This window comes from Macaca fascicularis, chromosome 14 (genome assembly GCF_037993035.2).
Source record: "Macaca fascicularis isolate 582-1 chromosome 14, T2T-MFA8v1.1".
NCBI lineage: Eukaryota > Metazoa > Chordata > Mammalia > Primates > Cercopithecidae > Macaca > Macaca fascicularis.
In genome coordinates, this window is record NC_088388.1 from 56,088,659 (window position 1) to 56,109,066 (window position 20,408).

At 38.9% G+C, this 20,408-nt stretch overlaps 1 protein-coding gene across 7 annotated transcripts in view; it reads right to left on the reverse strand.

Moving 5' to 3' along the window:
- SWAP70 (switching B cell complex subunit SWAP70) overlaps window positions 1–20,408 on the reverse strand; it is an 83,674-nt gene that overhangs the window by 12,911 nt on the left and 50,355 nt on the right. For all 7 annotated transcript variants that reach the window (XM_074014365.1, XM_065529549.2, XM_005578642.5 and 4 more), the window contains exons 4-7: window positions 13,046–13,273; window positions 9,897–10,043; window positions 8,681–8,789; window positions 5,474–5,655 (exon numbers count right to left, since the gene is read on the reverse strand). In XM_074014365.1, coding sequence (XP_073870466.1) covers window positions 5,474–5,655; window positions 8,681–8,789; window positions 9,897–10,043; window positions 13,046–13,273 — 666 coding nt within the window. The remainder of the gene's footprint in view (window positions 1–5,473; window positions 5,656–8,680; window positions 8,790–9,896; window positions 10,044–13,045; window positions 13,274–20,408) is intronic.

Genomic DNA, 20,408 nt, shown 5'->3' on the forward strand with positions numbered 1-20,408 from the left:
CTAGCCAATCAAAAACCCATCCACAGAAAAGCAGATGTTAGAGTAGAAGTACATTAGAGAGAGAGAGAGACAGTCACACTGAAGTACCGGAAAAGCCAAACATTCTTAACATTCAATAAAGATAATAGAATAAAAACTTTCAGCTCCATTAGAATTCCAGTCTAACAATCTGCTGAGTCAACATATAAAATAAATTAGGTAAATGAAAGACTATTGATAAGCCTGAACAACATTTTGCAAAGAAAGTTTTAGTATAGTCACTGAATTAAACTCACTTGCAATTGCACTCATGAGATTTTTATTCATTTATTTATTTTTTGAGACTGAGTCTTGCTCTGTCGCCAGGCTGGAGTGCAATGGCACGATCTCAGCTCACTGCAACCTCCGCCTCCCGGGTTCAAGTGATTCTCCTGCCTCAGCCTCCCGAGTAGCAGGGACTACAGGTGCACACCACCACCACATCCAGCTAATTTTTGTATTTTTAGTAGAGACGAGGTTTCATCATGTTGGCCAGGGTGGTCTCGATCTCTTGACCTCGTGATCTGCCTGCCTCAGCCTCCCAAAGTGCTGGGATTACAGGTGTGAGCCACCATGCCCAGCCACATTCATGAGATTCGAGAGCTGTTTCTTGAGCTCTTTCTGTACAGTTTTGTCATCTTATACATTATTCCTTATAACTTTTACCAGAACCAATTTCTAGAAGGGTGGCACGAGGAACTCCACAGACCCTTTCCCCAGTAAAACAACCATAACTGGTGAAAATTATTGTTAAAAAAACAAAACCTTTAAAAGTCTCTAGAAATTATGCTAAGGACATTCTAAAATAGAGAACATTTATCTAAGAAAATCTAACTCTCAGTAAGAACAGTGAGGGTCTGTGGCATATGATGCACTCCCTCCCCTCCCCCACAGTGTCAGTGAGAAGGAAGCTCTTCTCCTGGCAAATGGAACCCCAAACAAGGGTTCCCCTCCCCTCAGCTCAGGTCTAGGGCTATGATATCTTCCTGAGAGGGGCAGGCTGGCTGCCAGAATTTCTCTTTGTCCCCAGCTGCATGTTGCAGAAACTTTATTCCAGGCAAGAGTGGCTGAGAAGTAAGAGGAGGCTGGTGGCTCCATGAGAACAACACGCTAACCCACAGACCAGTTAAGAGTGTTGTTGGTTGGTTGGTTGGTTGACTGATATGAGGTCTTGCTATGTTGCCCAGGCTAGTCTCAAATTCCTGGCCTCAAGTGATCCTCCCACCCTGTCCTCCCAAAGCAATTAACAGGTGTGAGCCACTGCTCTTGCCAGACTAGCCAAACGTCTGACAGAGAGAACCAGAGAAAGAGACAGCCAAGAAGAGTTCTCATGTAGCAGGAACAAGTCTCAAAGACTGACCTTAAAGACTACATGTAGGCCTGAATTTAAATGATCTCAGACTGTGAGGCAATTCAGGTTTCAGGGCATTGTGGAGAACAACAGAACAAAATTAGTGAACTCTAACAGCTGTTGGTGTGGTACCAACAGAGGTGGAAAGCTTAAATGAGAGATCACAGAAAGACACCCAAAGAGTGCCCTGCAAAAATCAGGGTCTTCACAGGGTGACTGTGCTCCTGTCCAAGCCTGCGCCTCTGAGGAGCAATAGTCAGAAGCTTCACACTGTGAGGAAAACAAACTTCACTGAAATAGTTCAGCCAAGTCACTAAACAAATAAAGGAACAAACCACAACAGGCCTTTGGGGAGAAGGGTAGAATCAGAATCCAGAGTTGCTACCACACATTATCTAAAATGTCTAGTTTTCTACAATAAATTATGAGACACGTAAAGAAAGAGGAAAGTATGGCCCACATACAGGGGAAAAAGCAGGCAATGGAAACTGCCTATGAAGAGGCCCAGATGGTGGATTTAGCACATGAAGACTTCAAAGCAGTTATAAAATATTGTATGCTCAAATAACTAGAGGAAACCATACTTACAGAAGTAATGGAAGGAATGATAATATCCCATCAAATAGAGAATAATAAAGAGATATAAATCACAGAAAGAACCAAATGGAAATTCTGGAAGTAAAAAGTCCCATAACTGAAACGAAAAATTCACTAGAGGGACTCAACAGTATATTTGCGCTACAAGAAAAATCTACTAAAGATAGATCTATGTAAGTTATGCAACTGGAAAACAGAAAGAAAAAAAAAGAAGAAGAAAAATGAACACAGCCTTAGAGAAATGTGGGACACCATTATGTTTACCAACATTTGCATAATGGAAGTATCAGAAGAGGGAGAAAAAAGCAGAAAAAATATTTGTGGCTGAAAACTTATCCAGCTTAAGGCAAAACATTGATCTACATATTCAAGTTCAATACACTCTAAAGAGGATAAACACAAAGAGATCTACACCCACATACACCACAGTAAAACTGCTGAAAGACAAAGACCAAAAAATAATCTCAAAAGCAGAAAAAGAAAAATGATTTACCACACACAAGCGCACTCCTGCAAGCCTGACAGCTGACTTCTCATCAGAAAGTTCTGACTAGTTCTGACCAAAATGTTATAAATAGAAGTATAGTGTGACATTTCTGGGCTGGAGCACTGCACTGCCAAACCCTAGAACACTTTTTGTTCCAGCACAGTGAATAGCAACACTCAAGATGGTGGCTGGTCCATCAGCCTGGATTTCATAATTACACACTTTGACCCAGCATTCCCACTTCTGAGAATTCATTCCCCAGAGATATCAGAACATATGTGAACACATATACAATGACACAGGTACAAGATAATTCCCTACAGCATTACCTATTAAAAGATTAAAACAACCCAGATGTTCACTAACAGGGAATGATTAAGTAATGACACTGTTGTATAACAGAATACTCTACAGCCATAAAAAAAAAAAGAGGAAACTCTCTTTATACTGATATGGAAAGATCTAAAAAATAAATTAAGTGAAATAAACTAGAGGCAGAACAGTAATACTGGTATATACTTTTGTGTGTTTAAAAAATGGGAAAACAAGAATGTATATTCATATTTCCTAACCTTGGGCAAGGGGTGGAAATTCCTAAGTGGGGGAGGGGGAGGAAATCTTTCACAGCTGCCTTTTTATATATGTGTATTTTGAACCTACCCAAATGATTTTTTAAAAGAAACAAAAGTAGAAATAAAAATTTAAGTAAACCCTTTAAATCTATTAATTTATAAAAACTACCATGATTTCTTATTCCTTCTTCTAATTAAAATGAGGCCTGTCAAATTTTAAGAAACCCACAGATACGTAACCTAATTCCAGATGATTAAAAGGTTCAGCTGGGCATGGTGCCTCATTCCTGTAATCCCAGCACTTTGGGAGGCTGAGGTGGGTGGATCACTTGAACCCAGGAGTTTAACACTAGCTTGGGCAACATGGCAAAACCCCATCTCTATTAAAAATACAAAAAATTATCCTGTAGTCCCAGCTACTTGGGATGTTAAGGCAAGAAGATCTCTTGAGCAGGGGAGTAAGCAACCATTGCACCACTGCACTCCAGCCTGAACAACAGAGTGAGACCCTGTCCCAAAATAAATAAATTTAATTAAATATTCATCTAAGCTGTGTTTTTCTAAGAATGCCTCCATGAAAAAATTGGAGAACTGTGTTAGTTGACAAGAAAATCAAAGATTATTAAGCTATCTATAAGAATTTTTCAGCACTTATCCAAGAATCCTAAATCAGTCATTTAAATAATTCTATAAACCTAGGTAGTGGGAAAGCTGTCTACACAGGTCTACAGCTTGCTAACACCAGGCATGCCTTCTTCACATTATACAGAGCAGAACACTACATGCTCCTGGATGGCATGTAGTGTTAAAAAGGGCATCGATGTATGAATCTCAAATATACAACGCTAAGTCAAAGAATCCAGTCTTAAAATGTACATTCTGTATGATTCCATTTATATGACAATTTGCAAAAGGCAAAAATACAGGAACAGAGAATTGATCAGTGGTTTCCAGGGGTTAGGGATGAGGAAAAGATTTGAATAAAGAATATAAAATGCTCCAAAATCCGAAACTTTTTGAGCTCTCACATAATGCTCAAAGGAAATGCTCACTGAAGCATTTCAAATTTCAGACTTTTGGATTTGGGAGGCTGAGGCAAGAGGATCTCAACTGGTAAATACGGTATATAAAGTAAACATTCCAAAATCCAAAAACATCCCAAATCTGAAATACTTCGAGTCATAAGCATTTCGGATAAGGGATACCCAACCTGTACTGGCAATAATCTATCTTAACCTGGGTAGTATTTTCATGGGTATTCACTGTATGATTATTTGTATATACACATTTCATATTCTCCTCTGCAGGTACAAGGTACTTTATAATTTTAAAATTCTTAAAAAAGACACCAAGTTCTAGCTCCCCGCCATTCCCTCATAACACCCACTTTTGATGTGTGCACAGTGAAAGGAAGCAGCAGCAATCACATACTGCAGGTGCTCAGTGTAACCTTTAAAGGGAATTTTTGCAGAAAATGTATTGCAGCAGAAAGAGGCAAGATGCAAGAGTGTTTCGGGGGCGGGAGGCAGTCAGAAACGAGGAGCTGCTTTTACAAAGTTAAGTGTGTGATAGTAATAACTGTTTCTAAGATTATATATATGCCCATGCAACTCCTAAGATTATAAAAGCATTCTTTAAAATCTTCATGAGTCTACCCTACTCAGAGGAAGTTCAGCACACAATGTGGCATTTCTATGGGTTACCAAGGGAGAACCCCACTAGGAATGTGGAGTCATAGATTATGAGCGCCCCCATATCCCAGGGCAAAGTTTTTGCACAGATTTGCACGAAAGCGTCCTTGAGCTTGTGGTTAGCAGGTGCTCACTGATTCAAGGCAGACAGACTCAGCCCAAAAGTGTCTCAAATAAAGATCATACGCATATACTGGGAACTCACTACCACCCCTGGGATCATGACATAACCAAGGAACTGTTCCCAGTGAACATCAACTATCTCATACAGCATATGGTACTTGACCTCCTAGCCTTGAGATGGAAGGAAAAGCTGACCCAGACTGTATCTTAACTCCAAATAGTACGTAAAACTAACAGTTAAGCGTCTTCCAAGGTACTCATGAGTGAAGATGGGAGCTAAGGAGAAAACTAAAAAGCAACACACCTTGCCCAGGTCACTAAAAACAGCCTTGACATCCTCAAGGGAATGAAATTTCCCATCTTCTTCTGACAAAATTCAACTGTGCTCATTATTATTAAAATTCCTTCCTAGCCAACGAAATGTTTTTGCTGCCGAGATCAACATGGTTTCAGGGCTAGGAAAACCAGTGTGTCTCAGTTGATGGTCTGGAAACACTTCTGAGAACAGTTCACCACAAGTATCTCCCTAAAACTGCACTACATTCGTCTTGGTAGAACCAACGCCCCTAAGCAAGGCACGATGGCTTCTGCAGGGGAATGAAAGGCCCTCTCCCAGCCCAGCGCCCATTCCCACCTTCCGCACAGCCTCCAGCTCCTGCTGTTTGCTTTCGTTGGCAACCTGGAGCTCCTTCATTTGTCGCTCCAGTTCCTCTTGTTCAGCCAGCTGCTTCTTCCGGAGTTCTTTCCGACGCTGGCGGGCTTCTTTGTGTGGTGGAGGGCTGCCCAGCTTCAACAGATGAATAGTAGAATGAATGGCTGTAAAAGGTGTAGGAGAAAAAAAAATGGGGAAATAATAGTTATTCTTTGTAAGCCTACTATGCAAATGGCACAGTGGGAAGAAAACGAGACAGGGAGCCAGAGGCCCAGTGTAGATTCTGATTTTGCCACTCCGTAGTGGGGTGACCCTGAGCAGCCACATAACCTCTTGGTTGTTTTCAGAGTTCCCCTCAAGAAATAACCTCTTGCAGCATCAGTTTCCTCATCTCTAAAATGAGAGATGATCTATAAAGTCCTTTCTAGCTCCAAAATTCCGTAACTGTATCTGTGCTCAGAAGCACTCAATCTCGGAATATTGCACACATTTTTAAGAACTAATGACAATACTTTCAACTCCTTTCTCTATACTTCTCAAAAAGCCAAACAAGATTAAGACATAGTAAGGACAGAGATTCAAGTTTCTGATACCTAATTTGCAACTTACTGTGTTTAGTTGGCCTATCATCTATGCCTTATGCAACCCCTTCCTGAGATAACAGTAACAGCAGCTGTCATTTATTTTAAAAATAAAATAAATATATCCTTTACATGCATTATCTAACTTTTATACAACATCTGATTTTTCTTTTGATAGTTTAAATTACTTAAATGTAATTTCTTGAATAGCTAATACTTTCACATAGTTCAAATTCAAAGACACACAGGAAAGCTCCCTTCTACTCCTGTACCTCAAGTACTGGATTCCCCTCCCCACTAGTAACTAAAGGTAACAGTTTCTTATGCATCTTTCCTGAGATAGTATAAGCCTATACAAATAAATATGTATATATGTCTTCCACCTTCTTTTCACACAATGATGGCACAACACACTCTTCTGACCCTCAGTTTTTTTCATTTAATCTATCTCACAGTTCCCAGTATCGATACATAAAGTACTGTACATAAAGTACTGCATTGTACACACCATTGTGCAGCTAAACCATAACTTATTCAACTATTTCCCTATTAACAGCTAGCTAGATTGTTTGCAATCTATGTCATTTTGAAAAATGTGTCAGTATATTTGTCATTATCTATTTTCTAACCCTCACCACCACCCTGGGAAGAAGGTACTATTATTATCCCCACTGCACAGAAGAGAAAAGCAGTTACAGAATTCATAACTCAACCCAAGAGACCCAGGAAAGAGCATTCAAACCAGATGCATTTGCCTCGAACTCTTAAACCACATCAAAAATTCTCCAATATAACATAATTTTATCTATGTCTAAGAATATAATATTCAGAATCTCCTTTCAGGATTTTTTTTTAAAAAGCCCTCTTATATTGTATTTTATTCTTTACTAATTTTGGAATAATGAAACACTTTAAAGTTATTCATTCACTACGGAGCCATAAAAAAGAACAAAATCATGTCTTTTGCAGCAACATGAATGCAGCTAGAGGCCACTATCCTAAGCAAATTAACACAGAACAAAAAACCAATTAATGAATGTTCTCCCTAATAAGTGGGAGCTAAAAACTGGGTACTCACGGACATAAAAGTGGCAACAACAGACACTAGGGACTACTGGGATGGGAGGTAGAGAGGGGGAAGAGGTTGGAAAACTCTGTTGGGTACAATGCTCACTTCCCAGGTGATAGATTCAATCATACCCCAAACTTTGGCATTACACAATACACCCATGTAACAAACCTGCACATGTACCCCTGAATCTAAAATAAAAGTTGAAATTATTTTTTTAAAAGGTTATTAATTCAAAAGTTTGTGTTCTTGAGTTACCTAAAATTAGTAATTTCTCATGGAAGTAATGGATCTTGAAAATCACTTGAAGTATTAAAAAACTATTGCATAATTCCTCTTTTCTTTTACGTATTACCTCAACCTCAAGACGGCCACTTTAAAATTCTTCACAGTCCTTAAAGGGGAAAATTCTATACTCTTCAAATAGTAAGTAAAACCTAAAATCTCTAAGATATGGAATCAACCCACGTGGTCCACCAACAGTTGTAGTGTGTGCATATACACATATACCTTGGAATACTACTCAGTCATAAAAAAAAAAGAATGAAATAATGTCTTTTGCAGCAATATGGATAGAACTAGAGGCTATTATCTTGAAGTATTTCTTGAAATAACCCATAAACAGAACATAAAATACCACATGTGCTTTTTTTTTTTTTTTTAAGTAGAGACAGGATTTCACCGTGTTAGCCAGGATGGTCTCAATCTCCCGACCTTGTGATCCACCCACCTCAGTCTCCCAAAGAACTGGGATTACAGGCATGAGCCACCGTGCCGGGCCTACATGTTCTTATTTTTAAGTGGGAACTAAAATATGTGTACACGTGGACATAGAGCATGGAATACTAGACATTGGAGACTCAGAAATGTGGGAAGGCAGGAGGCTGGCAAGGGATGAGAAATTACCTAAAAGCTACTATTCAAGTGATGGTTACACTAAAAGCCCAGATTTCATCACTACACAATATATTACTGTAGCAAAACTTTACTTGCAACCCCAAAATCTATTTAAAAAGTAAATCTCCCATTTATAATTTACCCCAGGTTCATTATGCAAACAAAACTAATGAAAACTTTGAGAGCTCATCTTAATTTGTTTTTCTCTCAGCTACTGTATCACATGCAGAAATAACTACAGACAATGAGGAAATAATGCCTTAGTATCCTTCATGAGATTCAAAACTAGAAAGTCAGAGGTCTCAGCTGGGCGTAGTGGCTCACGCCTGTAACCCCAGCACTTTGGGAGGCCAAGGCAGGTGGATCACAAGGTCAGGAGATTGAGACCAATGTGACCAACATGGTGAAACCCCATCTCTACTAAAAACACAAGAACATTAGCTGGGCATGCTGGCTATAGTCCCAGCTACTCTGGAGGCTGAGGCAGGATAACTGTTTGAACCCACAGGTGGAGGTTGCAGTGAGCCAAGTTCACGCCACTGCACTACAGCCTGGGCGACAGAGCGAGACTCCATCTCAAAAGAAAAAAAGAAATTCAGAGCTCTCAAGTTATATAATGGCAAATAATAAAAATCACCTTACCTTGAATCCACTCCTGTTTCTTCTTCTTATCTGAAGCACTGATTTCAAAAGTCTTATCAAAACATTTTACGAGAAAAAGGCATTTCTTTCCATCTTTGTCAGGCAAGGACTGAAACAGAAAGCAAAGTTAGTTCTTCAAAATTTTAAGTAAAAATCAGCTGAAACTTAATGTCAATGAAAAATACCTATAAATGCATATTACTTATTTACTAATGCTGTTCCCTAAGCACATTACTTACGGTAAAAATGACCCCATTGGTATACTACATCTAGATTGGGAAAACTATAAACACCTGATAGAATGCCATGCACTGCGATTTCCTGGGCATAGCAGCTCTTACCCTGAGCACCTCCCTTGCAGGAATCCTGGAAGGTATATCTGTGATGATGTTACAAGAGGTATTAACCCTGTGGGATATGAAGCACCTAAGCTAGGGTGATTCCTACATCTGCATCATGTGGCTTTCTTTCCTTGCACTTGGAATGTTGTGGCTGGCAACCTGTGGTTTCTGTCCTATATGTTTATGAGTAAACTGGCCTTTGGTAGCCTTGTAGTTCTCTATGCTTAGTTAAAAGCAGACTCCTTCATGGGCTTTACACATCTCAAGACATTATTATTCACTAAAATACATTATAGTTTATGCGTGAGATTTCAGGTATTTAAATGTTCTTCAACACATACAGACACGGGGACAGTTCATATAAAAATTAAAAACTCAAAAATTTATGTTCTTGAGAATTTCACTTCTTTCAAGAATTAGTACCTATGAACAAAGTGTCCTGAAAGTCACCCAAAGTATTCAAAGACAATGCTTACATCTTCTTTTACTTCTTGCACTCAAAATGTCCCAGATTTTCTGGCATATTTGTGATTCCAAATATTGTCTTACTGAACATTGTTTTTACTTTATTATCTCTTTTATGACTCCATTTTATTCAATAAATGATTCCTTAAATGTTCCAATAAATGATTTAATCCTTATATTTTGTTCACAAGTATAAGGTTGAAAATAAATTCATATTAGAAAAAAATTTTGTCAGCTGTCTTTAATGTTTGGTTCAGAAACCATGGCAACTGTATGCCTATGTTATTTTGGAAATGTAAATTTGGGGATTATTTTAAGGTTCTAGAGTCTAGGTGGAAGAAGGTGAGAAGCTACTTCAGCATCAGGGGGCAGCATGGGGTAATAATGCAAAGAAGTAACACTAGACTCACCTCTACACAGCAATTTTCATCTAAGAGAATGTCTCCTTTCTTATCTTTCAGATCCTCACTCACATAGTAAGAAATTATGTTGGGCTTTAGTACAAACCATCGTTCAGTCCAGTTTTTCCGTCTGTGGCCCTTTTTCATCATGTAACCCTGTGAAAGATAAAATGTGATATAAATTCTTGTCCTTTTACTTGTAAGAGCTGACATCTCTTCCTTGATATACTTGCCTACTCCATTATTTGATATATGATCCTGAAAACATGAACACCAATTGTTCTTGGACCCTCTGAGAATCTGTGAAGGCGAGGGGCATTACACCCAGTCAGGCAAGCATAACCAGACAAAAATTTGCATACAATTTCAGACACTTCAGAGACAACCCCTCCCAAAAATGATATGCAGATAACAGAACCCCCTTGATATTAAGTAGCATTTGACATTTTTTTAAAAATCATTATCTTTTAGAGATACCTATTGAAATGTTTATAAACAAAATAAAATACCTGAGATTTGCTTCAAAATAATACAGGAGAGGTTAAAGTAGGTGGGGTAGGATTAGCCATATGTTGGTGGTTACTGGAGTTGGCTGATGGGTATGTGGGAGTTCATTATACTGGTCTATTCCACTTAAAAAGAAAGAATGAACCCCTAACAATGATTCTCTGTAAATTAAATCCTCAATTAGGCCTGATGCAGTGGCTCATGCCTGTAATCCCAGCACTTTGGGTGGCCAAGGCAGGAGGATCGCTTGAGGCCAAGAGTTCAAGATCACCGTGGGCAACATAGTAAGACCTCATCTCTACAAAAAAAAATTTTTTTAGAAGGAGTAACACTCTGTCGCCCAGGCTGGAATGCAGTGGGTGCGATCTCGGCTCACTGCAATCTCTCTGCCTCCCAGGTTCAAGTGATTCTCCTGCCTCAGCCTCCTGAGTAGCTGGCAAGCCACGATGCCTGGCTAATGTTTGTATTTTTAATAAAGACGGGGTTTCAACATGTTGGCCAGGATGGTCTCTAGCTCCTGACCTCGTGTTCTGCCCATCTCAGCCTCCCAAAGTGCTGGGATTACACGCGTGAGCCACTGCGCCCAGCCAAAATTTTTAAATAAAATAAGCAAAACCTCAATCAATGAAAATGCTAAAGCTTGGCCACATATATCTTCTCAACAAATACTCAAGGACTTCCACCTCTGGTACCAACCTACCTTTCTGCCTGACCTCTCAGTATTCTGAAGGAGGAACTGTGCCCCAGACCAGCAGGAAAATACTGCACCAGGAGTTCGAATACTGGCTTCTAAATGTGGCTTCTAAGCTAACACTCACTAGCTCTGTATTTCCTTCCCACAGATTGGCCTCAAAGGTGTGTGACTCAAATGTTTACTTAAGCAAAATTATACATTATTATAGGCCAAAGCCCTTCAGGCTTGTTTAAGAATAGTTGCTACTTTTAGTATTAAATCTACAGGTGTGATAGCGCATGACAGAATATACGTATCATTAAATATATATGATATCGATTGAAGTTTCAGTTGGTTATTATACTAAGTTCTAATCATATTACATATTCAGTTTCCTAATCTTTGGACATTTAAGCAAAAGCTATCTCATACTGCAATTCTACTACAGTCACATCCTGCCATCCTAAGAGGCTGAGAATTCCACTTCAGATGGAGACCACGTCTCATACCTCTTTGTAGCACCAAAAACCTATACAAATTCAGCCTCAACGTTTATGATGTGCTCCATTAGGAAAAAAAAAAGAACAAAGACAACACTATTACCTATGGAAGAAAGAAAGGATCAAAGTAAGGGAATCCCAAATCAGTTATTATTCAATATAATAATGTAAGAAGTTTCAAAGAGTCACCAAAAAAATATAAATTGTATTTAACAAGCATCAAGCTTCATCTGCTATGCTGGGTGCTAAGAAAAAGATGACAGTCTAAGTAAGACAAAAGCAACTTTGTTACATAAAGGTATTTTTTTCTCTACAAACAGAGGCATTTTTCTGATTTTATAAAAATAATATAAAATCATATAGAAAGTCCAATAATACAGAAAGGAATAAAGAAGAAAAAAATTCACCAAAATCCCACCATCTAGAGGTGATCACTGTAAACATTTTGGCAAGCATCTTCCTGACAGCTCTACACACACACATTAACATTATCTGAAGGGGATTAAAAGGTATCTCCTGTTCAGCAATGTGGTTTTTTTTCCACTCAGCATTATGCCATGGAGATCTTTCTGGATAAATGGTTATGAATGCACACATGACAGAAAGATACTTTAAAAATACTTTGGAAATGGGCTGGGTGCGGTGGCTCACACCTGTAATGCCAGCACTTTGGGAGGCCAAGGCTAGTGGATCACAAGGTCAAAAGATCGACACCATCCTGGCCAACATGGTGAAATCCCATCTCTACCAAAAATACAAAAATTAGTTGGGCATGGTGGCACACACCTATAGTCCCAGCTACTCAGAGGCTGAGGCAGGAGAATTGTTTGAACTTAGGAGGCGGAGGTTGCAGTGAGCCAAGATCATGCCACTGTACTCCAGCCTGGTGACAGAGTGAAATTCTGTCTCAAAAAAAAAAAGTTAATATATAATAATATATGTATTCTTAACTGTACTTAAAATTCTTAACTGTACTTTAAAATTGCACCAATAATTTTTTTAAATGAAAAGCCTAATACAAGACTGGAAAAATAAGAAATTTTATTCCTATTCAAAATCAGGCCAGGCCCAGTGGCTCACACCTGTAATCCCAGCACTTTGGGAGGCCGAGGTGGGTGGATTACTTGAGGTCAGGCATTCAAGACCAGCCTGGCCAACACGGTAAAACCCCAGCTCTACTAAATATACAAAAATTAGCTGGGCATGGGAGTGCATGCCTTCAAGGAACGAGAATCCCTTGAACCCAGGAGATGGAAGTTGCAGTGAGCCAAGATCATGTCACTGCACTCCAGACTGGGCGACAGAGCAAGACTGCCTCAAAAAAAACAAAAAAACAAAAAAACAAAAAACAAAAAACAAAAAAAACCGCAATCAGTGTAAGAAAATAAGTGACTTATACTCATCTTTGTGATAAAAATATTAATTTTAAAATGTCAAATTCTAAAGATGAGAAAAAAATACAGTAACAGAATTCTTACCTGTTTTAACACATCTAATATAAGTTCATTAAAGACTTCATTAATTGCCATAGACACAGTCTGCCGATCCATGCCTTTGCTAAACTGTCCATTTCCAATAAGCTCAATAAGTTCCCACGCAGAAAGGCCATTTTTACTGTCATCAAAGTTGATTTTATAATGTTCAAATTGTTCTTGCTGCCAGCCTCCTCCCATAGCTTCTGTAAGCTTCTTAAGCAGGTATTCAATCTATATAAAGAATGTGAAAGGAACAATTATTTCCTAGTTAAAAAAAACTTTTTAACATAGTTATGTATTTATGTTATAAACACTGATATGTTCAACTTAGGAAATACTCTTTACCATTCCAGAAATGCCTATCTTTAAAGAGTCTCCTAAAATATAGGGAGAAGAGTATAAATAAATGCCACTGTTCTGTATTAGTGCAGAATAAGTAAAGTAATCAAAAACTGATAACCCTCTAATAGTGCAGTATATTTGTATGCAGAGCTAAAACAAACTGAACATATATGAGAATATACAAACGAATTAATGTGATCCAATTACTCTGTTAAATATTTCAATATATCAGAACATTAGTCTTACTGAACATATAAGTGCTAAATTAAACATATCAAAGTAATACGTACAAGTTATCGATCAATTTACAAACTTTCCACATAAGCCAATTATTCAAAATTCATGCTGCTTCCTCCCACTGGAACACTACAATGTTGTAAATAATGGTGGAATACCTAGCCTGAGCAGGAAAAGCTTACTAAATCCTAAAACATCATACTTTTTGTATAAAATACTGCTATTGAAATAACAGCAGTTAGGCCAGGAGTGGTGGCTCACGCCTATAATCCCAACTCTTTGGGAGGCCAAAGCAGGAGGATCGCTTGAAGCATGGAGTTCAAGACCAGCCTGGTAAACATGGTGAAACCCCATCTCTACTAAAAATACAAAAAAGTTAGCCAGGCATGTGGCACACACCTGTAATCCCAGCTACTCAGGTGGCTGACGCATGAGAAACGCTTGAACCTAAGGCAGAGGTTGCAGTGAGCGGAGATCGTGCCACTGCCCTCCAGCCTGGGCAACTGAGCAAGACTCTTGTTTAAAAAAAAAAAAAATAGTAAAGAAAGAAATAACAGCAGTTAAACAAAACAATAAGGCAGTAAAACTGAATGAGAATTGATACCTCTTATCTTCTGGAAAGCCCAAATATCCTATAGTGCTCTCAAACTCAACATACGTACAAAAATAAATGAATCTTCTCTACCTTCCAAATGGCTTCCCCCTTCTATTATTGATTTCCATTAGGAAATAACACCATTCACACATCCATGTCGGGATTCTTGCTCCCCACCCTCCACATCAAACCAATGACAAAATCCTGCTGTTTTATTTCCCCAAATGAGCTCCCTAATAAGTTTGAAAACTGTGGGTTACGGCCCACTATGAAGTCAACTTAGTGGGTAGCAACAGCATTTTTTTTTTTTTTAAATGGAATGAAAAACATGTGAGTTCATCCACAATAAAGAAACAGTGTTTTGTGATAAGTTTTGCTTTGAGTGTGTATGCATGCTGGGTCATGATATAAAATGTTTATCTTCCTAGGGGTTGCAGTGATAATAAAATTTAAAACTTTGTCCCAGGCAGCTCTGAACTCTGTCACTCCTACACAATCTGCTTTTGGTCAGGCCTCCTGGTTGGTATCCTTACCTCCAGGTCGCCCCCTTTTATATATATTCTGCCAGAGGGATTTTTCTAAAACACAAGCCAGAGCCTGACACTCCCCTCTTTAAGCCCTGCCCTGGCTCCCGATCACCTCAAAGACAGAGGTCAAGCTCCTCTGCATCCCTTGGTGATCATCCCCCAGCCTGCTTTCTCAAACATGTCCCACCTCAGACTTTACACTCCACCAATACCGCCAATATCACAGATCAGGGGGCACAAACTTTTACTGTAAAGGGTTGACCAGTAAATATTTAAGCTTTGTGCCTCCCTATCACGTGTTTTTCCTTGATTTTGTTTTTTTACAACCCTTTAGAAATATAAAAACTATTCTTAGCACACGTGCCATGCAAATACAGGCTGTGGGCTGGATTTAGCCAGCAAGCTATAGTTTGCCACCACTTGCCATAGATTATAAGTAGTTTACCCTCTTACCATACTTTCCTTATGCTTTATGTCATTCCCCACTCTGTCTTCTCTGTCTAGAATACCTTTTCCCACCTCTCGACCCAGCTAATTGGTATTTATTCAAGTCCTACATCCTCTAGAATATTCCTACTCAAAATGAAGTATGCGGGCCAGCGACATCAGCACCACCTGGAAGCTTGTTAGAAATGAAGACTGTCAGACCAACCAAAGGACCAAAAATGAGAATCCATATTTTAACAAACACCCCTAGTACTTCCATATGCACACTGAAGTTTTGAGAAGCACTGCTGCTTTAGCAAACCTGCTCTGACCAACCCTAACCCAGGTCACATGTTCCTTTTCTAGGTCACTGCACTTAGCGTATTTACACTCATTTGTTTTTCTATGATTTTCTGTATTCCTTGTAGGAGGAACCACGTCCCACTCATCTTTAATCCCCAAAACTCAGCGTGGTACCTCAGAGTTCAACTAGTGTTTGCTAATCTGAAATTAGCTAAGCTAAGCCTCAATTTTCTCTTCTATGAAATGGGCATAATAATACTTACAGAAATGCTGTGGGGTGAAATGAGGCAAATATGGAGCAATTTGCACAATGCCCATCACATAGCAGGTACTCCACTAATGTTGCTTCCCTTCTACACTGAGTGAAATACTATCCAACCGTTCAAAATTACATTTAAAGAAAGCATTTATGAAACAAAAGAAAGTGAAGAATGCAAAACTAAATTTACCTATGATTTCTACTGCACAAAGACTATGTAATTATTTTGACAAATATTTGTCAAAATATTTTAATATATAAAAATATATTAATATATTAAAAATATTATAATATAATAAAATATAATAATAAACCAGAAATAGTAGGTTTAATTTGTTACTATAGGATCATGAGTTATTTTTTTTTTCTTCTTTGCATTTCCAATAATTTAGTTATAATGTTTTCTGTAAAATAACATATTTTAACAGAAAAATAGACATGCATGTTTGCAAGGGCATATACATTCACAAAATATCCCAAGTTCAAAAAATATCAAGAGAAGCCAGGTGTGGTGGCTCACGCCTGTAATCTCTTTGGGAAGCGGAGACAGGAGGATCACTTGAGGCCAGGAATTCAAGATCAGCCTAGGCAATATGGCAAGATCTCATCTCTAGAGAAAAATTAAAAAGTTAGCCAGGTGTGGTGGTACACGCCTGTAGTCTCAGCTACTCAGGAGGCTAAAAAGGGAAGATTGCTTGAGCCAAGGAATTTGAGGTTACAGTGAGCTATGATCACAACACTGCACTTGAGCTTGGGCAACAGGGCAAGGCCCTATCTCATTAAAAAAGTACATACATACATACCTATATATATATATATGTCTACTGATTTAATTTGGTGAGATGTTGCAAGCTCTTTTAGGACAAAGATTTATCTTACACCCTAAAAACAGCACATGGTAAGTGTTCACCAAAATTTACTTGTTGGAGAAAAACACAATTAGATCTTTCCTTTCTCTTGTTGGAGATATGTCATCTACTTTTAAACTTATCAGATATTATCAGGTTTTCCTTGGCTCTTTAAAGAGAAGTAACAGGGATAGGCAGAGGAAGAGAAAAAAAGAAAATGTTCAGAAAAAGAGGGAAAAGGGAAGAGGAAAGGAGAAAAGGGGACAGAAAAGAGAAAGGTATAAAAAGATTAAGAGATTGAAGGCCAGGCGTGGTGGTTCATGCCTGTCATCCCAGCACTTTGGGAGGCTGAGGTGGGCAGATCACCTGAGGCCAGGAGTTCCAGACCAGCCTGGCCAACATGGCAAAACCCCATCTCTACTAAAAATACAAAAATTAGCTGGGTGTGGTGGCACACACCTGTAATCCCAGCTCGTCGGGAGGCTGAGGTAGGAGAACCGCTTGAACTCGGGAGGCACAGATTGCAGTGAGCCAAGATCGTGCCACTGCACTCCAGCCTGGGAGACAGAGCTAGACTTCATCTTTTAAAAATAAATAAATAAATAAGAAGAGATTGAAGAGATAAAAGCAAGAAAAAGAGAGTCAAAAAGGACATTAAGGTAAACAATTGCTCAAGGTAAAATAATCAGTAGCATTAACAGGTACAGAAATTCAATCTCCCTAAGGCAGCAAAAAGAAGGGCCCAGGCTGGCAGATTACAACTTAGGGTAAAAGGAGTACAGGCACAAGTCGAAGTTTCAGTAGCAAGGCAAAGGAAGCACATGTGTATAGCCACATGTGTGTGCAGGATGACTACACGTGGGTGAGACAAGATGGTGGAGCCGACTGACCATGTCCTGGCAGAAGTCAAGAATCAGTCTTAGCTCTTCCTCACCTACCTCTTACCGAACCCAAGCCATTCACACTCCAAGCTTCAGTTTCCTCTTCAAAATCAGATGACTTTTTATGTTTGTAATTCAGAAAGCACCTATTAGCAGCAAACTCAGCTCTAGAAGTAGCTTGCCAGGTTCATCCTGAACCTTTCTGAAGGTGCCCTCCCAAGCTTTATGAAACTGTCATTAGCACCCAGCTTCGATATGCTCAGCATTCCCAGTGTCTGTGCCAGACAACTAATCTAGATTCGTTTCCTGCTGACTTTCAACACAATCATATACTTACCATAACCAAATAACTTAAGGGCCTTTTGATTCATTATATGGGGCCAAGGAGAGACAAACATTACCATTCTCCACTATTCAATTATACTAAATAATAAATCACGTGTTGCCGTTTTAGTCTCTAGTGGCCTGCATCAATTCTAAGAGCTCATTCAGTTTCAGGAAGCAGCTGACTTCCTCCTTCCAAGCAAGTTTCACCAAAAATAACAAAGAATAAACTTTCAAGATACATGTGATTTTTGAGGCCTTCAGTTCCAAAATTTATTTTATTAAAAATTCTTTATAATCATTAATAAGGGGCATTTTATTGGCTTAATAGGTTTTATTTTATTTAGGGTCTCTTAAAACTATTTCAGGTTCAATTTTTAACTGCATCAAGGCAATTCTTCCAAATAAGTACACAAGAGACACATCCTGTTTTGTTCCTGGTTCTGTGAGAAACGAATACTAAATAAAAACTATACTTTGCAGGCACATATTTCCAGGAATATATTCTTACAAAAATTATGGAACCAACTCAAATGGGGACACACTATTTCTTACATCTGTGTGACAGAAACATCTTAACTTCACTATGTAAGTCACTTAAATATTTATTTAACAGACTTGACACTACTTTCTGAGTAACAGGAAACTGAATCAAAAGCAAACATTAACTCTTTTTTTTTTTTTTGAGATAGAGTCTCGCTCTGTTGCCCAGTGGCACTATCTCGGCTCACTGCAACCTCCACCTCCTGGGTTCAAGCAATTCTCCTGCCTCAACCTCCCAAATAGCTGGGATTACAGGCATGAGCCACCACACCTGGCTAACTGCCATGGTTCTATCTTTTTTTTTTTTTTTTTTTTGAGACAGGGTCTCATTCTGTCACCCAGGCTGGAGGCAGTGGTGTGATCTTGGCTCACTGCAGCCTTGACCTCCCAGGCGAAAGCGATCTTCCCACTTCAGCACCCCTGCCTGGCTAGTTTTTTATATTTTTTGCAGAGACGGGGTTTCACCATGTTGCCCAGGCTGGTCTCGAATTCCTGAGCTCAAGTGATCAGCCTGCCTCGGCCTCCCAAAGTTCTGGGATTACATGTGTGCACCACTGCACCCAGCTGACAATTGTATCTTTTTTTTTTTGGATTCAGTGTCTCGCTCTGTCCCCCATGCTGGAGTGCTGGAGTGTTGGAGTGCAGGAGTGCAGTGGCACGATCACAGCTACTACAATGTCCGCCTCCTGGGTGATCCTCCTACCTTAGCCTCCCAAGTAGCTAAGACTTCAGGCATGTGCCACTGTGCCGAGATAATTTTTGTATTTTTTGTAGAGACGAGGTTTCACCATGTTGCCCAGGCCGGTCTCAAACTTCCAAGCTCAAGCAATCCTCCCGCCTCAGCCTCTCAAAGATTGCAGGCATGAGCCACTGAGCCAGGCTGGTTATATCCTACATTGTATTAATTAAGGCTTAAAAAAAAAAAATCTTCCTTAAAAAACACTCTAGACTTAAACAAAATGCAAATGATCATTACGGTAAGTGGATTATTGGAAACAAATATTACTTTAAATTTATAAGCCTAAAAACTATTGATAAGATAACAAGTTAAACCCAGCTATATGTTCATGAAAAATTAAGACATTATACTACAGAATTTATTTTTTAAATATATCTGTTTTCACATTAAATTTTATTAAAATCTGTAAGTCTACAATCAGTCCAAATATAGTTTTTGAAGTGTTATTATTCAGAAAGGAAGCAAAAGCTAACAGAGAATGTATTTTTCATAATATAGCATGACCGTGAGTTTGCAGTGCTTGGTCAAAGGCCAGGTGATAGGCTAAGAGCTCCATAAATACAAATCCATGTGTTTAACCTCAGGAGGGTAGTTCAGCAGCTAGACAAAGCAATCTCACATAAATCTACTCCAATGATCCCTTCTTTCCCCACACAAGCACTCCTGGCCCCAGAGGAAAATCTGTAAAACTAACTCAAATTCTACTTCTAACAAGAAGAAATGCTGAGAGAGTAAAAGCTGTCAAAGCACAGAGTGAGTCCAAACAGTAACACGACAAGGTATGCTGCCTGGCTATTCTAACAAATCAAAGAAAGTCTGTTCATTTCTCAAATGAAATTAACTTGATTTGAAAGAGAATCAAGACATTTCTGTTAGCCTGCAAAGGCGAAGATAAACATGCCAGGAGCCTTGGCTGGGCTCTGGCCTACAGAAACACACATCAAGGTCCATGTGGGTCCCAATTCTTCGGGACACCTGCAGCACAAATCTTTCAAGTTCTTAGGCAGAGTAGTCAGAAAACTGATGCTGACTGGCTCCCTTCACAGCCTGTGGCTCAATGGTGATTTAAAGCCATTGACATGTCATCCACATTAAGCAAGTGCCACCTAAGGCAATAAAAATACTCATTAATTTCTAATTCTGAAATCAGGACAAGGTCACTTTCAAGTCCACCAAATATTTTAGTGATGGAAAAAAAACAAAACATCAAAGGTAAAAGACCCACCCCACATTCAGTTTTTTGAAGAAAACACAATTAATTGTGGAACACAGTATAACTACAAAATGTTTTAAAATACTATAAATTTTTTTCTTTTTGAGACAAGGTCTGGCTCTATCTCCC